We start from the raw sequence: 18,075 nt of genomic DNA on the forward strand, positions 1-18,075 counted from the left end.
GAGGGACACATGGATTCCACTCAGTATCAGCAGATTCTAGAGACCAGGAATCAGTGACAAAGCTGAAGCTGCGCTGAGGCTGGATCTTTCAACAAGACAACGACCCAAAACACTGCTCAAAATCCACTTAGGCATTCATGCAGAGGAACAAGTACAACGTTCTGGAATGGCCATCTCAGTCCCCAGACCTGAATATTATTGAAAATCTGTGGTGTGAGTTAAAGAGAGCTGTCCATGCTCGGAAGCCATCAAACCTGAATGAACTAGAGATTTTTTGTAAAGAGGAATGGTCCAAAATACCTTCAACCACAATCCAGACTCTCATTGGAACCTACAGGAAGCGTTTAGAGCAGGGGTGGGCAATCTCAGTCCACGAGGGCCGGTGTCCCTGCAGGTTTTAGATGTGTCCTCGAACCAACACAGCTGATTTAAATGGCTAAATTAGCTCCTCAACATGTCCTGAAGTTCTCCAGAGGCCTGGTAACGAGCTAATCATGTGATTCAGGTGTGTTGACCCAAGGTCAGATCTAAAACCTGCAGGGACACCGGCCCTCGTGGACTGAGATTGCCCAGCCCTGGTTTAGAGGCTGTAATTTCTGTAAAAGGCGGATCTACTAAATATTGATTTCATTTCTTTTTTTGTGGTGCCCAAATTTATGCACCTGCCTGATTTTGTTTAAATAATTATTGCACACTTTCTGTAAATCCAATAAACTTCATTTCACTTCTCAAATATCACTGTGTGTGTCTCCTATATGATATATTTAACTGACATTTTTTATTGTAACAACCAACGATTTATACAGGAAAATAATGACTATCAACAAGGTTGCCCAAACTTTTGCATCCCACTGTATATACTAACATAATTTGAAGAATCATCTATTTACTGCATTTCATGCCTAAAATAAAAAAATACAAGAGGAGTAGTCACAACAACGAAGAACAATGTGTTTAAAATTTTAAAGTTAATTCAATATGTGAATATCTAATTTATGAGGTATAGGTTCTGAGAGGCTTGTGGTGAAGCTTACTGAACATTAAACATGTATATATGTCCTAAATATGTATTGAAACATTATTTTTGACTGCAAAAAGCAAAGAATAAATGTAATTTAAATTGGACATGAGGTCCACCATAATTACAAGAAAATCACTTAAAGGCTAAGGAGTAGAAATATAAAGCTGTGCGATATGGTCTCATATCGCAATAAAAGCATACATTAAATATAGTGCATTTTCTGTAAATTCAGATATATATCTATAAAAAGTGCGCCGGTCCTGCGGGACAATGCCTGATATGCCAGATTATCAGTCCAGCCCTGGCTACATATATTTTCCATCTGTAAATAATGGGTAAATAATATCGCCATGTGGGAAGCAAAGAAAAAGAAACAGCTTATCTTTAAAGCAAAGATAAATGCTACACAGCAAGCTTAAACAGCTACCACGCATAAATCTTACATTTTGTTGACCTGGACATTTACATTGTATGGCCAGAAATGTTCCGGTAGTATTCATTTTCACATTAAATGATGTGCCACAACGTAAAGTTGATCAAGTATTTTTTCAGTGTCAGGTAAAAAAAGGGATTTGTGTGATTTGGGCTGTAAGGCAGGGTTAGCTGGGGTGTCTCATATGTTGTTGCTAAACTTGATGCTCTTGTGACAGCTTTAAATAAATGCTAGTTAGTGCATCTGATAGCACAGTAAATATCTGGCATTTTGACTAAGTTAAACTCAAAGATGTTCAGCTGGAGGGCAAAGGACCACATTACTGTTTTTGCACGGCACAAAATAAACAATTAAGTATAATATAAAACAACAGACATTTTAATATCATCATTTGATATAATTTGTCATACTGCACAACCGTAAATATAAATGTACATTTTAATAATGTTTTAAATAGTAGCACCACAGTAAAGTGGAGCAGTGCTAAATAGATCACTAAATATAAGAAGTAAACACCTTACCAACCTGTACTCAATGGGACATTTGTTTTCTTTGGACTGATTGAAATGAATGACATTTATGAAAAAAATAAATAATACATAAGTTCTGTCTCTTTTAATGATTTCATATTTTTTTAACTTTAGCTGGTCCACAATGAAATAAGAACTGACAAAAATACAGTGACTGCTGTGACATAAAAAATGAAGAAAGCCTTGTTGATTTTTTTAACCATTCTGGCCCAGTAGCCGAACTTCTCTTCCTTCCCGTTACTGCTGAGCAGACTCATTGTTTTCCCAATCTCTCTCAGTTCAGCTGAGACTTGTTCAAGACTAAAGGACACCTCTGTCAGCTTGTCGTTGCTACCCTGCAAAAGTTTTGTTTTTGCATTTTAAAGAAAGTTAGGTCACTGACTGTTACTACATTTGACACAATGGTTTGTTTCCATTGTGACTGAAATAAAAGGGTTTTTTATTAATATACAAACAAACATCTTGATCTCTTTCTCTAAGTAGTTTCTCAAATGCAAGCTCAATAATTTTTATACTTCACTTTAAATAAATAACCCTTTAAAGTGTAGCTAAAGTCTCACCTCTTTAGTCACAGATTGTGTTTCATCGGCACTTTCATCACAAACAGATGCACAGTCACTAGTTTTCCTTCCTGGGAGGATATTAGACAAAACGATTAAGGGTACACAATTAAAATGATATAATTAACTGTCATGCAAAGACTGTTAAAGTGTCAGTATTTATACCATAACTAAAGATAAACCTGTTTACATGAGTTTAGATCCGGCTTAACCTCACCTCTAACACAGCTGTGGAAGTTGGCTTTGAACCATTTGTCTCCACAATTTACACTCAGGTTTTGTTCTTCATCCATCTCATTGTGTTGGGCTGCAGAGTCTTTCTCAATCAGATACATCATCACCATAGTCTCCAGGAGGCTGAGCAGCATCAGGGTAAAAATCCCAATGCAATAGATAGCTGAAGAGAGCAGACTATGTCAGTAATGTAATTTATTAATGTGTTCAGTCAAATAAACCCCACTTTGTTACCTATAAGTGGAACCTTGTTTGAAGTGCTGGGCAGAATGTCATTCAAAATAAGCTGCAACACTGTGACAGCGAGCAGCACAGTGACCTTGAAGCTGATTTTCTCGCCTCCAGCATCTGGGATCAGGAAAGAGGCCAAGTCCAGAACCAAGAAGAAGAGTACTGGAGAAATGAAATTGGCAATGTAGAGGACTGACCTCCTTCTCATCGTGATCTGTGCAATAAAATAATATATAATAACAATAATAATAATAATAATAACAATAATAATAAAGAATTCCTTATTGCCTTTTAGCTGTTGTTGGTTTCTTGTGCTGCCTGTAATTGTGTCTCCTCTAAGAACTTATCAAATATGACTAATAACTTATAATAACATGAAATAATGTTTGCAATACAAGGACAAATGCTTTGCTTTAAAGTTTTATTGGATAAAGATGTGTTTTTGTTTTCCAGCATGGCAGGAGTAAACTCTGATAATCTTCTTTATGGAACAGCAAGTTTACAGTATAAGCCATGATGTGCTGAGGATGTGGTAAATGGCTGCAGGACTTTGTGGCCTTTTCAGATTATACTTAAAAGAGGGTTAGGAGGATAAAGAAATCTAGTACTTGTCCACTAAATGCTGTTTGTGCTTCAGGGGGAAAGAAACCACAAGGAAAACAACTTTTTGCTGAGTTTTTAAAACCCTTTCAAAAAAACCTGCAATTTTGTTTTCATTACAAATGTTATTAAAATGTGGCTAATGACTCAATTTCTGTGTTTCTGCTTTAACCTCCTAAGACCGAAACTCTTTCATGGCATGCATTTTTAATTTCTCTTTGCTATTTGGAAATCTTTGCAAAATTTAGTATTGTGGTTTAAACCTAAAATGTGATGACCCCATATGTGGACACCAGGACCTAAGAGGTTAAGAAGTACTTACAGTGTAAACAATTGCAGTTTGATGTGGATACATAATGCTGGATTTATTTGTGGATGTCAAGTTCTCGAACGTCCACTCGTACTGGGTCCACATCATGCTGCGTGTCAAATGTGTCATCGATTCATTGTCTTTGTTATAACTTAATTTTATTTCATTATCTAAAATGGAATAGAAAAATAAATGTGAGAAGATGAAAAAAGGACTATATGTGTGATATTTCATGGTTTAGATATATGAGAGTATGAAAAACACATGTAAGTAGAACTTGATATTGACTCACCAGCATGCATGATAGACTTGAAGGTGATGTTGCAGCTCTGAACATCAAAGGGAAATTTGTAGACACGCATCCTGCAGGCAGTTGTCACCACCTGCTCATTTTTGTATACGACCCAACCATACCAGTGAATTAAGAGATAAGGACTTTTAGTCTCTTTGTCCTTGTCTGTCCTGTATGAGAGCAAATGAAAACAGATTATGGCATAAAATATGGTACGCTCATGTAGTGTAGTGCAGGGGTCTCGAACTCCAGTCATCGAGGGCTGGTGTCCTGAAACTTTTCCATGTGTCCCTGTTGCAACGCACCTGAATAAAATTAGTAGGTCATTAGCAAGAGTATAGAACTTGACTGCATGCTGAAGTGGCAACCCCTAACCCTACTCAAGTAAATGTAAGTGTTTGGAAAAATATACTTCTAAAAATACTTTTATTGCACCATATTCATTTACTCATGAGCTGCTGTAACATGAATCAAATGACTGAATTGCCACCTCAGCATGCAGTCAAGTCCTGTACTCTTGCTAATGACCCTTTAAAAAATTCTGTACTGGTCATGGTTCACTGTCAAAGATAATAATTTAGTACAGGTGAAATATTACAATAGTAATCAAAGCCTATAATGTTAAAAAATAAATAAATACATAAATAAACCATTTATTTCTGGGCTTATCATTACCGACACCAATGAGCCGATTCTGAACAAAAAAATATCAAAACTTGTCTGAGAAGTAAATTCACAAATTCATGGTAGGAAAACAAAACCAAATAAAAAATAAATAGATAACAGTTCTCCACTCTCTTTTAAATGCCCCTCCCAGCATCCCAGCATGTACTGTACACACACAAAAATGTCAGCGTTGACTTCACTAATCCCATACTCCCAGCTGTAAGTTTTTTTCTTAATGCATTTGTTGGCTGATAGAAAAAATAAAGTTATGCAACACTCTTTTCAAAAAAGCTGAAAAAATGTATCTCTCACTCTGTCTCTGCCTGTCTCTCACTTCATGTGTTTTCTTACTTTCTGCTACCTGTTATTCGAGTACCATTAGTATTCTATTCTAGCTCACTGTGTGACTAAACTGATTTCTTTTGCCACATATCTTTTCCCATAATAAGTGTGTGATTAGAGGGATCAAGGGACATGATCATCCTGACGAGCACCCGCACAGACTTTCAGTGTGTATCCTGTCGCTCCCTTGCAATTAATTAAACATGCTGTGTACTCTTCTTTAGACGGTTAACCCTAACCCTTCAGACTGATGAAGTCATTTGGATGAAACAACAACATGCAGATGAACAGTACCAGCATTCTGGGATTTTCTTACTTGGTAAATGAGGATGTATCAAGACAAAACTTTCAAGTTGTCTTGCCATTCAATTCAATTAATTTCAATTCTGTTTTATTTATATAGCACTGTGACAGAAAGAATACCCACATACCAGCTTTGCACATTCTGATGGCTTTTAATTGTTAGGGTTTTTTCACCTTTAAGTACCTCGAGCAGCTTTCCAGGTGCTCTGCACACTCACACGCCAGCACCATCCTTAAAGGGAAGGCGTGATTCGCTGATGGAGGCCAGGTGCGTGCCAGCCTCCCCTGACACCACACCCTGAACCCACTGCTCCACCCCTCCTCTGAAGCTGAGCCACAGACCACACCCAACCACAAGAAACAAATAACAACAACAGTTGCCTCAAGGTGCTTTAAATTGTAAGGTGAAGAACCTACAATAATACAAAGAAAACACAGAAAATCCCAACAGTCATATGACCCCCTATGAGAAAGCACTTTTGCGACAGAACAATGCATCTTCTGTGACCAGTTGCTATCACTTCTTTTAAATCTCTTCCATGGCCACAGGTGTATAAAATCAAGCACCTAGACATGCAGACTGCGTCTATAAACATTTGCTAATGTCACGATCTGGTTGTAGGGACTCAAGCGCAGAGCGGTTAGATGTCTCCAAAGAACAGTTTATTTACAACACCAGTGCACAGTATATACAGTGAAGGGGGATCCAAAACTCCAGGGAATCACAGGGTAGCTCTCTCACACTCGCTCACGTCTTCTTGCCCACACTCACACCAGGGGCGGAGCGTGGGGGTGGCTTACTGGGCTTCAGCCCAGGTTGTTTTTTCAGAAGCCCGGGGTCTTTTGGAGTGTAATTTTTTCATAGTTGGATGCCTGGCTGACAACTGTATAAAACAAAAAACTACACACAATATTCGAAGCGCGTAGTGCACATTGTGGGAATTTACGACTGTGCGTAAATCCCCCCTAATATTGGTATGATCCGAGCTCAGGCACTAAGCGACTGAGCGAGGGGGCGGGGCAGCTGCTGCCTGCGAGTGCGATGAGAGAAACGGAGCCAGGCAGACAGAGGAGAACTGAAGTTTGACCAGGTACCAAAGCAAATCATTCGTACTATACAAATGATGTAAATATGACGGTTTATCATGAAAGATTGATATCAAACTGATCACTTGACCCATATTACGTTACTTGCTCTTCAAGTGAATCAACAAATGGCGAAATGAAAAGCCGAACAACAACAATGCTGTTTTTTTTTTTTTTTTTAGAGAGTCTTAGCTTACATGCATGTTTATTTCATATTTTCAGTTGTTACCCTCCAGGGCTAAATAAATCGGTTTCAGTAATGTACTGATATACAAGAATGGACATAAGGGGCTTCTTTCAAAGAAAAAAAACTCTGGTAGATGTTATTTTTTTTTTGTTTTTGTTTTTTTTATTTTTACTGTACAACATCAATTTAGAGTAAACTTGTTTTGTTTTGGATAAATAAATATTGAAATATCTTTTGAATTAGTTAAATGTCAGAATAAAGAGAGACAGAGCTGTCTATTTTTATCACATTCATCAAATTTAGGAGTACATATACACTAAGTTTATTGTTAATTAATAAGAGAACTCCAGACGATTCCATTCTGAGCTGAAGAAGCTTCTGATAGGTTAGTAGAGTCCATGTGAGTAAATTGGTGGCACACCTGTGGATGCATATAAGGCAAAACACAGAGCCTGTTTCTTTGAAATGGGAAAATCAAGAGATGTCAACCAAAACACCAGGAAAAGAATTGTGGAGCTCCGTAAGTGTGGCTCAGTTTGAATACAATTTGGTGCCATTTACAATTAAGAAATACAGATAGTTTCTCTCTTTTCTCTTAAAGTTAACAAATATGTTTTTTATATTTATCAATCTAAAAAAATAAACATTTAGTCTAATTTGATGTTACAATTAAAAAAGTGTTTGTGTTTTGATCTGAAGAGTATGTAAATATCTGTTTTCAACTGTATATTTGATGATTGTCAGCACAAAGAGGGAGAGAGAGGAACAGAGAGGGGGAGAGAGGAGCAGAGAGGGGGAGAGAGGAACAGAGAGGGAGAGAGGAGCAGAGAGGGAGAGAGAGGAGCAGAGAGGGGGAGAGATGAGCAGAGAGGGGGAGAGAGGAGCAGAGAGGGGGAGAGGAACAGAGAGGGGGAGAGAGGAGCAGAGGGGTGAGAGAGGAGCAGAGAGGGGGAGAGAGGAACAGAGAGGGGGAGAGAAGAGCAGAGAGGGGGAGAGGAACAGAGAGGGGGAGAGAGGAGCAGAGGGGTGAGAGAGGAGCAGAGAGGGGGAGAGAGGAACAGAGAGGGAGAGAGAGGAACAGAGAGGGAGATGGAGAATGACAGAGCAGAGATGGAACAAGAGCAGGTGAGACACACATGTTAGTCAAATGGTTGTTTACCAAAAGTATCACCGTATCATAGGTACTCATGTATCTCGTAGCTAGTGTTTCTTTTTAGGTTTGTTATTTTTCAAATTCTACACTTATTAAGTTATGCAGGCTTGTTTGCACAACAAGGCTAAATAATTATATAAACTTTTCAGAATCCAAATAGTGTACTTTGGTAGAATTAAAAAATAAGTGTAGTGCAGGTCTATGATGATTTTAGTGCTACTATCATCTAGTTCTGATTCTGGTTCTGTCTTGGTTAAGTCCTCAGTAGTCCTGATTTTGAACTGTTGTAGTCCTGTTTTAATTCTGGATCAGTTCTGGGTCTGGTTGAATTGGGGTTTAGTCCTCGTGTCTTGATACAGCCCCGACTTTGTTCTGCCTTGCTGCTTAATTAAAAAACTAGCTTAAGGTGTCCTGCACATGTGATACATATTTTTCCCTATATGAAGTCATTCTTTTTTGAACAAAAGTCAAAACAGAGCCAATTAATCTTTCAGTCATTTCTAACCCCCCCCCCCAAAAAAAAAAAAAAAACCCACATGCATACTACCCTTTAGGGCTAAGCCCCGGGTGTTTCAAATGTCTGGCTCCGCCTCTGACTCACACACGTTCACACGGCAGGGAGGTCACAGGTCCGGGAGGAAGGTCTGAAGTAGAAGAGAAGGGAAGTAACAAACTAATCACGAGTTGCTAGGTACTAGTGATGGGTCCAGCAACACTGGCGCGCCGGCGCATGTATCAAGCTCACCTAGCGATGCCTGTATCGGTGCGTGCGTCGCTTTAACCCTAGAACACTATCGCTATAAATAGTAACACGATCACTAGTGCCGGGTGATTTTTACCCGATATAATATAACCAATGAAAAGTAATCAAATATATCAAAATATGACAACACATGACAAATTAGAGTGGTCTTCTTTTACTTTCAACTGTGCCATGTCTAACAAAATGAAAAATAAACCTCCTAAAACAAAATAATGACTCTGGAAAGCTGGTCTTTGGACCACCCATTCCTGGGACATTTGAGACTTCCGTGGTGAAGGCACAGGCTCCTCGACACGCAAACAGCTGGAGGAGGGAGAAATCATGTAAATGTATTTTCTCGGGTATAAATCACCCGGCGATAGTGTTCTAGGGTTAAGAAAAAGTCACGTGATCGATACAGCTGCTGTATCGCTCATTACCAACGCGCCAAACTGTGTTTAAAAGGTACCGCATCCGCGTCTGTCAACGGAACGAGTCGCCACCAAAAAAAACACAAATTGACTCTCACAAAGATAAATAAAAATACACATCTCTCCATAACAAAATTGAAATGTTTCTACTGTGTGGGATCATTTTGATCTTTAAACTGCAAATAGTTTGTCTGTCTTTGTTTCAGTGTAATCTATCAGAATGGGAAAAACAACAATGTGACTTGCAGTGTAAATTTTTTATTTCATTTTATGCAGGTTAAATGTCGCATCTGTTCTGCATTTCTTGCTCCTCAGTGTTTAGGCATTACAGAGCCAAACATGAAAATGAGGAGACAAACACCCCGAGAATGAACACGGGTCGGCCTATATTGACACTGAATGGCTTTATCATCCTTTTTTTTTAATTAATATGTGTTTTATTATTTTGAAATCAAGCATCTATGAAGATTGTTCTGGACCAGGCAGTCCTGAATTTTATTATAAAGGACTGCCAACCCCTTAGTATTGTGGAGAGTGGCGGAGAGAAACATTCCAAGATCAGAGGATCCTTTAACGTACTGGGGGAATAGGAAGACATCTTATCAGAATCTTTTCCACCTGGCTTTACAGTTTTTGTGTACCCCAGCTTCATCTGTGCCTGTGAGTTTTCCAAAGCTGGGGAAATGGTGTGAAAACCAAACACAATAGACTGAATGCAAAAACATTGGATAAACTTATTTTTCTGAATAGAAATTTATAATAAACTCTGGGTCAATTACATTTAAATGGGTAATATTATATTCACAATACTTTCATTTTAATTTTCACTTAATGTCATTCACAATATATTTTAAAGATGTCTACAATATTTGCAATGTAGAACATAAAATGATCCCATGGAAAGTACAATAACTTACAGTGTACAAGTATGACTAGGTCAGTGGTTCCCAAACTTTTTTTGCCAGGCCCCCCTTTTTTACAAGAAAAATGTTCGCGCCCCCCCACCACCTAACCCCCCCACCACCACCTAACACACACCCCCCCCCCCGCACAAACACATCCTCCAAACACACACACCCATATTTTGCTTACAAACTCCATTGCGGTTTATTTCACACCTCAAACATTTAGTAAACAATTAAGCAAATACAAGTAAACGGCAATAAATTACAGGTAGTAATAAAATACACTACTAACTCGTTTACGCTACGTCCACACCTACATGGGTATTTTTAAAAACGCAGCTGTTTCTATGCGTTTGGGCTTTTCGTCAACACGTAAACTCCGTTGCGATTCACCGAAAACGGAGATTATTTAAAACTCCTTTTTTGCGTTTACGTGTGGACGAGGAATACAGAGTTTGTCACGCAACGTCAAAGGTATGTGCCTCTTTTCACGTCACGCTGTGCGCCACGTTATTGTTTACATGAGCTGGATTGCAGAATGGCAGATAGAGACAAAATACTGTTACTGTTAATCTGACTATCTTCAGGTTTTACACGCTTACATAGACACACACGCAGTTAGTGTCCCTCCATTTAGAAAGGCAGAGGCGTCACGGTGTAATTATTTTACGTGTAGTTGTTTTTTTTTTCCTGTGTAATAATATTCAACATTGCTATCAATACATTTTTCAAAAAATGCCTCTCTGTGCAAAATGGGTTCAAAAACAAAACCGGGGGAACAAATTACGGCAGGATCAGCCTGATATTATTTGTATCCCACTGTAACTTTACTGTATAAAGAGCTAACATCTCCAAAATGTCAGGAGTAGTTAGTTGTTACAAGAAGTGTTTGTGAACTAAAAATCAAGAATGTGGGATGCTGCTTGTCCGTGATTTGGAGAGCCCAGCGCTGCTCCCAACGCAGGGAAACTAATTTTGCAGGGGAGACCTACCTTGGCACTTGTGCAGGTGAAGCCAAAGGGAAGATATACTTCACCATATTTTCTAGTCTTTGGCTTGGAAGGAAGTTGGTTTGGAAACATATTTGGCGATGCTTCATCTCCTGCTTTGCGTTTGTGTGGGAGCCCCGTCAAAAACCTGTCCATTAGCAGTGTCCAAGCGCTCTTTTTTTTTTTTTTTTTTTCTTTTCATACCGCGCCCCCCCTGCAATGGCTCTGCGCCCCCCCTAGGGGGCGGGCCCCACACTTTGGGAACCTCTGGACTAGGCCATTGAATCAGTGTCTGTTGTGAGTCTCAAGTAAGTTGCCTGCAATGATATTTAAGGTCCAGCAGGTGTCAGTATGGAGCAAAACAGCAAAACTGTGTCGACACAGTATCGATACAGTTTGGGGAATGTGCTGAAACGCTTCAAGAGGCCTCATCTACCCATCACTACTAGGTACAAGTTCACAGGAGCTGTGAGAACACTAACGTCAGTAGTACAATCATCCAGCGACGAGAGGATCTGTGTTCCAGCCTCAAATAGTGCTCCCGGTGATGACAGGTGATTGTTGTCAGGTGTGTGGGCCAAGGGCAGGAGCCCACAGTGAGCTCCGCCCAGGCAGAGAGGGAGAGAGAGAGAGAGAGAACCGAAACAGCTAATGTAGCCTTGTGGGGCCGGCCGGGCAGGCACGGAGACCATGACAGCTAAAGAATGAGCTCTCAGGAGCTCACTGAATTCCAGCGTGGTACCGTAGCATTGTAGCAACAATTTTCCAGACCAGCCTATTAATCAACCAAAGGCCAAGACAAACTTTTAATTCATTTGAAAGCCTGATGCTTAGCCTTGTCCACACCAGCCGCAAGACTCAAAAACCAGTCTTATTTGTGATCATCTATCGTCCACCTGGACTTTTCTGTCTGATTTCTCAGACTTTTTATCTGATTTAAAGCTCAGCTCAGATAAAATAATTGTTGTGGGTGATTTTAACATTCATGTAGATGCTAAAAATGACAGCCTCAACATGGCATTTAATCTGTTATTAGACTCAGTTGGCTTCTCTCAAAATGTAAAAGAACCCACCCACCCACGGGTGGCTGTAGCTCAGGTGGCAGAGCAGGTCAGCCACTAATCAGAAGGTCGGTGGTTCGATCCCAGGCTGCCTCCTGGCTGCATGCCAAATATCCTTGGGCAAGATACTAACCCCTGTTTGCCTACTGGTGGTGGTCAGAGGGCCCGGTGGCGCCAGTGTCCGGCAGCCTCGCCTCTGTCAGTGCGCCCCAGGGCAGCTGTGGCTACAATGTAGCTTGCCATTGCCAGTGTGTGAATGGGTGAATGACTGAATGTAGTGTAAAGCGCTTTGGGGTCCTTAGGGACTAAGTAAAGCGCTATACAAATGCAGGCCATTTACCATTTACCATTACTTTAATCACACTCTGGATCTTGTTTTAACATATGGCATAGAAACTGAACATTTAACAGTGTTTCCTGAAAACCCTCTCCTGTCTGATCATTTCCTAATAACATTTACAATAACTGATTACACAGCAGTGGGGAGTAGACTTCATCACAGCAGATGTCTTTCTGAAAGCGCTGTAACTAAGTTTAAGAATATAATCCACCCACTGTTATCAAGACATTAAAGGCTTTGCCCCAGCCCGGAGTCGCCTGCGTCCACGTTTCCACCACAGACTAGCCGCTCACCCTCACCACCTCAGTCCAACCTCCCATCGCCTGCATCATTTTTGGCGAGGATGTGGTCAGACGAGGAGGAGTCCACCACCACATCCCCTTCGGCTCCAGCGGCATCAGCTTCCCTCTCTCCGTGTTCCAGGAGGAAGCAACATTCCTGCCGTCGCTGCTTCAAGTGTGAGTCTGGGGAGGTTCCCCAGCTAACGCCACCGGTGGTGTTGTTGTCCACGAACCGTCTAGTGGTGAGTAAAATTGACTCTTTTTCTGATATTTACTCCAGACCCTTAGCTGTAGAATCAAGAGAGTGAGTTGGGGTTGGCTGCTTTCAACATGGACGATTCGCCTGGTTTCAGCATTCCTGGTCAGGATAGCAGCAATGATGACTGTGATTATGTTATGAACTCAAAGACTGAATTCTGTTCCCTTGAAAATAATAGTGGTCATATTTCTGAACTGTTTAGCTCCAGTACTGAAATCACCAATCAGGAGACAGTCAACTCTGATGCTGTGATCAGGGCCTCCAGTTCTGCCGTTAACGATTATGTTTTTACTTCTGTTTGTGTTAATTTGGCATCTGACTCTACTGATAATCCTGTTGATTCAATGTCAAAGACTGATTCTAGTGGGGGAAGATGGGGAGTTCTGAATATCATTCCAAAACCTATTGTGCTTTTCAACCAGCAGAGTCCAAAGAGACAGTAATCCTCTCTGACGCTGTTAACTCTGTTTTTTGCATGACTGAACTGGCTGCCTCAGAGGCTAGGATTAGTTCCAAACCAACCAGAGAGTTGTGAGGACTTATAGTGTTAACCCAGAGTCAGTCTATACTTCAGGGAGAAATGTGAATGCAGTATCTGGGAGCTCAGGCTCCGATGAGTTTTCCTCTCTACCACATAACTAAATTCAACACATTTGCTTTGCAGTCATGTACACTTCTGATTGTTTAATGTGTGCCCTGGAACCAAGCTATGGATGTTTAAATCATGTTTCTGCAGACAATCCTGTTGTGAAAGTTTCTCTCTCTGGGGGAAGGTTCAAGGATTATGGGGCGCCGTTTGTAAAGTGAAACATGCTGAAATTAACGGCAACATTTTTCCACATTTAGCTCAAAACCTTACAAAAACATGTTTTTTCCAGTCTTTTTTTACAACATTTAGTAAAATATTTGTAACTTTTTATATTGGCGGGGTATGTGGTGGGGCGTGGTCATTGGTGCCGCTGCTGGGGAGGTGAATGCACCTGCAGGGCATCCGCAATTACGCCTCGCCGGGTTAAAAATTTCTGGGTCCTGGATTTCAGTGTTGTTGTTGATGTGAGTTGGGTTGTGAGCCTCAGCGCTGCAGCTGACTGAGCGTGTATGTAGCAGCAAACTTGATACGTGTTAATAAAGATGCTGAAAAGCATGTATGTGTGGACATGTCTGACGTGTCATTATTACAGTCACATTGTACTCTATCCACAGTTTTCAATCAGACTCACTACTCTGACATGCAAAACATTACTCCATTGTGACCACAAATAGTAGACAGTTGGTAGTAATGCAGGACAAAGGTGATTGTTTGTTCATCTGTCTTGGCTCGTCTATTCATGGAGGAAAAACAAAGATTTGAAGAGAAACTGAATTTTGGGGACTTGTGATCCATATTCTGTTCCAGCAGATTTATTTAAATCCCTAAAAGTGGTGACTTCTCTCGCAGAGCTCCAGTTCAGTTCCAGTTATATACATTTTCGAGCTGGATGGGTAAACAATGCCACCATGGAACAGGTGAAGTACAAGAACTACATAGCTAGCTCAAACACATTAAATCTTACATTTTGTTGACCTGGACATTTACAGTGTGGAAAAGTGCCAGAAAGTCCACACAGTATTAATTTGTCACATTGATGTTGTGTATTACAAGTAAAGTTATTCAAGTATTTTTCCAATGCCAGGTAAATCATTCCTACAGTTTAAATGAGAAACCTCCAACATCCCAGGTTGATGTGGAGGAGCAGGGATGGTGCAATTTGGCCTAAGGCAGGGTTAGGAGAGGTGTGTTCATATGTTGATGCCATACTTTACATCCTTCTGGCAGCTGTAAATAAACACTAATTAGTGCATCTGATAGCACATAAACTACATCAACTATCTGGCGTTAAACTCAAACAAGTTCAACAAGTAGACGGCAAAGGACCACAGTGCTGTTTTTGCCTGCCAGGTTGGCATTTCCCAGTAGCTTTGACATCAGGTGAAAACTATGGATAGATTAAGAATGGTGTGGTGTATTCGACAGAAGAACGGAGACGGAGCTTGGTTTATAGTAGAACGTGTATTCAGCAGTAGTTAGCCATCCATTACATACCACAATACTTTCTCTCTCCCTCTCATTATTCTATCTCTATCAGTCACAGAGCCCCCTACTGGTAAATGAGTATATGTTCATATTCAGTCCCCCTGTAAAGCAACCCTTCACCATCTTAGCAGTGTATGTAAACATAACAAATGGGATGTCACTCAAGTTCATGTGTGTCAAGGCAGAAGAGTGAATACTTTTGGCAATATTTTGTATGCATAACCAGTCCTGTGGCGACCTGCTCCACATCAGGTACACCAGCAGCTTATGCAAACCTGGTCACACTTTTTCACATGCCTTCAGGAGTACCCATCATTCACACCACACCCATACCTCACTGCTTTGGCAGGAGCCTTGCCTTTCTGTCCTCCTATTTTTCCACATGTCCCTTGAAGACCTGAGGAACAGCCTCTATGTGCTCCTGTCATGACTATGGAAGCCCGTTTCCGCCACTAAAGAAAAAAAAAAGGATCCATAACTTCCTTGTTACCCGGAAGCTGAAGCCCTCAGGTACAAATGCTACAGCTAAGCTACTGGTATTACATCCAGTCATGAATACAGAGATTGCTGAGTATTTTCAGCGTGGCTTCAAAAATGATGAAATCCTTGCGTTATTAGCTAAATCACATGGCGTTACTCGCGAAAGTGCCAATTTGTGCCAATTTGTTGCGATCCGGTTTTGGGTGCGTGTTACTTTGCGCCATATGCTTCCGGGTAACAAGAAAGTGACCTCATTCACATAGATTACTGATTGGCAGAGCTAACTCGAAATTTCGAGTTATTAACTCGAAATTTTGAGAAAAGTAACTCGAAATTTCGAGTTATGGATACTTGTTTTGTTTTTCTTTAGTGGCGGAAACGGGCTTCCATACATGACTGCTCCTCTTAGCAGCGCTCCAACCTCTCTTCACTGTAATAGCTCTTCCCCTTTATCCCCCTTTTTCACCATGGGTCACACTGATTCCACCAGACTTCCTTTATTCTCATGTGATATCTCACAGTGTTTTCCAGATAGGATGGCCACTCAGATGTAGATATTTTGTTACTTAATAGGCTGTTGTTGCACATAGACAAGCGCCTTATGTGCTTTAAAAAAAATGGGTGCTGAGGCTTAATGGTAAATGTTTACATAAGCTGAGAACTTCCATCTTGATTAGTTCTCATGGTCACATTTCATGTTTTGATTTTTAAGCTGCCACTGGCTCTGCTTTTCTTTAGTCCTCCTTTATGCTGTTAGGTCTAGGCGATGCTTATTTGAAAAGGACTGAGGCAAATTGGAAAATTGTTCTGTGGTCAAACAAATTGAAATTGTATATTCCTTTTTCTGAAATCATTGACACAGCATATTCTGGACTAAAGAGGACAGGGATTATCTGGCTTGTTATCAGCACTCAACTCAAAAGCCTGCATGTGTGGTATGGAGGTGCATTAATGCATATGAAACTGACAGCTGGGAGGCACTTCACTAAAGCACACTGCAAAATACTTCAAAATAATACTTAAACAGACAGACAGCTAGAACATCAAGGTTCTGTGAGGCTGAGATTTCTAAGAGCAGATGATTCTTTGATGAGCAAAGTTTAAAAGCACAATGTCAATATTTTTTTTTCTCTTCTTTTTTTTTTTTGTGCCCGATCCGAATGGGCACTGGCAGGGATCCAGGCCAAGAAGGGTCAGATGAGGACACAAACAGAAGAGTGGGGGGTGGAGTATGTTTGCAGGGCAGGCAGAGCGATGGAGAGAGGGGAAAATGATTGTGAGGAAGGGGGCACAATGTCAATATTTAAGTTAGCAGTTGTTAATTATAACCTTGTCTTGGCTATATTTCTTTTCAGTTTGCAATTCATTTGACAAATTAAAAAATATATACTTAGTCTTCATCATTAGTGACTATATGTGCATCTGTGAGTGTGGGTGCGTTTCCATATAAAACTTACCTTTCTTCAATAGTTAGATCTGGCATCCACAAATTTGCAGTGGGAAATGATATAGTTCTAATTCCACAGAATTTAAATGGATGCCAAAATATGTAATCATTCGACCAACGCTACACAGGATGGTGTGAAAGAGAAGAAAAAGATACAAGCAGAGAAAAACAGAAACAAAGGATTAAAAGAAATTATTATAACACATTTGAATTTCAACAACGGAAAATTGTGTATTTCCAAGAGAATACTCACATATTGAACCCAAATGTAAGAAACAAGGCTCTGGTCAGTTTCCCTCTGTGAGCAAAGAAAACAAACATATTGTTAGTTTAGCCAGGCTTCAAAGTTGATTTTCCACATGTGGGGAAGGAAGGTTGAGCAAGTCCCCAAAAATAGTCAAATAAAAGTTATGAAAGAAAGGAATAAAAAACATATGTGTAAGAATGTGTAAACACTGAAAAAGTGTTTTAAAAGCTTAACACCCTTGATGTGTTGCACAGTTTAACACGTTGTGTGTGTTATTTTCAGAATCTACTTTTATGATACAGCATAAACAAAAGTGGAGGCAGTACACTACAATGTTGACTGAATGTGGATGACAACATTTTCCAGTGGGAAAAGCTAATGATGTGTTTGTTTGTTTTAGAAGGGGACTTTTTCAGTTAAAAGAAAAAGAAACAAATATTCTGTCAGGTTTAATTAAAAAGAAAATACATAAAGGTTAAAAAACTAAACAGTAAGGAAACTGATAGTCACACTGAAAACAAATCATGGAAAACAGAATTCAAAAGTCCAAAAAACACAAAACATTGGGTCAAAGACCCAGAACAATGATCTATTCATTATTTGAAAGGCAGCAACATTAGCCAGAACAACTTACCACATCTAAGATGGCTTCAACTGCCATAATATGGTGTACGTATGTAATATCACTATAATTTCTCACAGGCCTTGTCATAATGTACGTGTCCTTGTCTTGGGTCAGGTTCAGGTGGTTTATAATGTCAACATATCTGCAGTTTTTATTTCTATTCCCTTTATTTTCTGAAATGATATAAAGACACATTGTCAAAGAATATAAAAATGGTATTAAAACGCTAACTTTCATGCTCATCTT

At 40.0% G+C, this 18,075-nt stretch overlaps 1 protein-coding gene across 1 annotated transcript in view; it reads right to left on the bottom strand.

The window, feature by feature from the left end:
• Nucleotides 1–17,865, bottom strand: part of LOC134633471 (5-hydroxytryptamine receptor 3A-like) — a 45,181-nt gene extending 27,316 nt beyond the window's left edge. The window contains exons 1-8 of the mRNA XM_065471623.1: nt 17,839–17,865; nt 16,968–17,077; nt 4,212–4,381; nt 3,932–4,089; nt 3,013–3,223; nt 2,762–2,941; nt 2,545–2,615; nt 2,185–2,319 (exon numbers count right to left, since the gene is read on the bottom strand). Coding sequence (XP_065327695.1) covers nt 2,185–2,319; nt 2,545–2,615; nt 2,762–2,941; nt 3,013–3,223; nt 3,932–4,089; nt 4,212–4,381; nt 16,968–17,077; nt 17,839–17,865 — 1,062 coding nt within the window. The remainder of the gene's footprint in view (nt 1–2,184; nt 2,320–2,544; nt 2,616–2,761; nt 2,942–3,012; nt 3,224–3,931; nt 4,090–4,211; nt 4,382–16,967; nt 17,078–17,838) is intronic.
• Nucleotides 17,866–18,075: the final 210 nt, after the last annotated feature.

The sequence above is a fragment of the Pelmatolapia mariae genome, linkage group LG8, assembly GCF_036321145.2.
Source record: "Pelmatolapia mariae isolate MD_Pm_ZW linkage group LG8, Pm_UMD_F_2, whole genome shotgun sequence".
Classification (NCBI taxonomy): domain Eukaryota; kingdom Metazoa; phylum Chordata; class Actinopteri; order Cichliformes; family Cichlidae; genus Pelmatolapia; species Pelmatolapia mariae.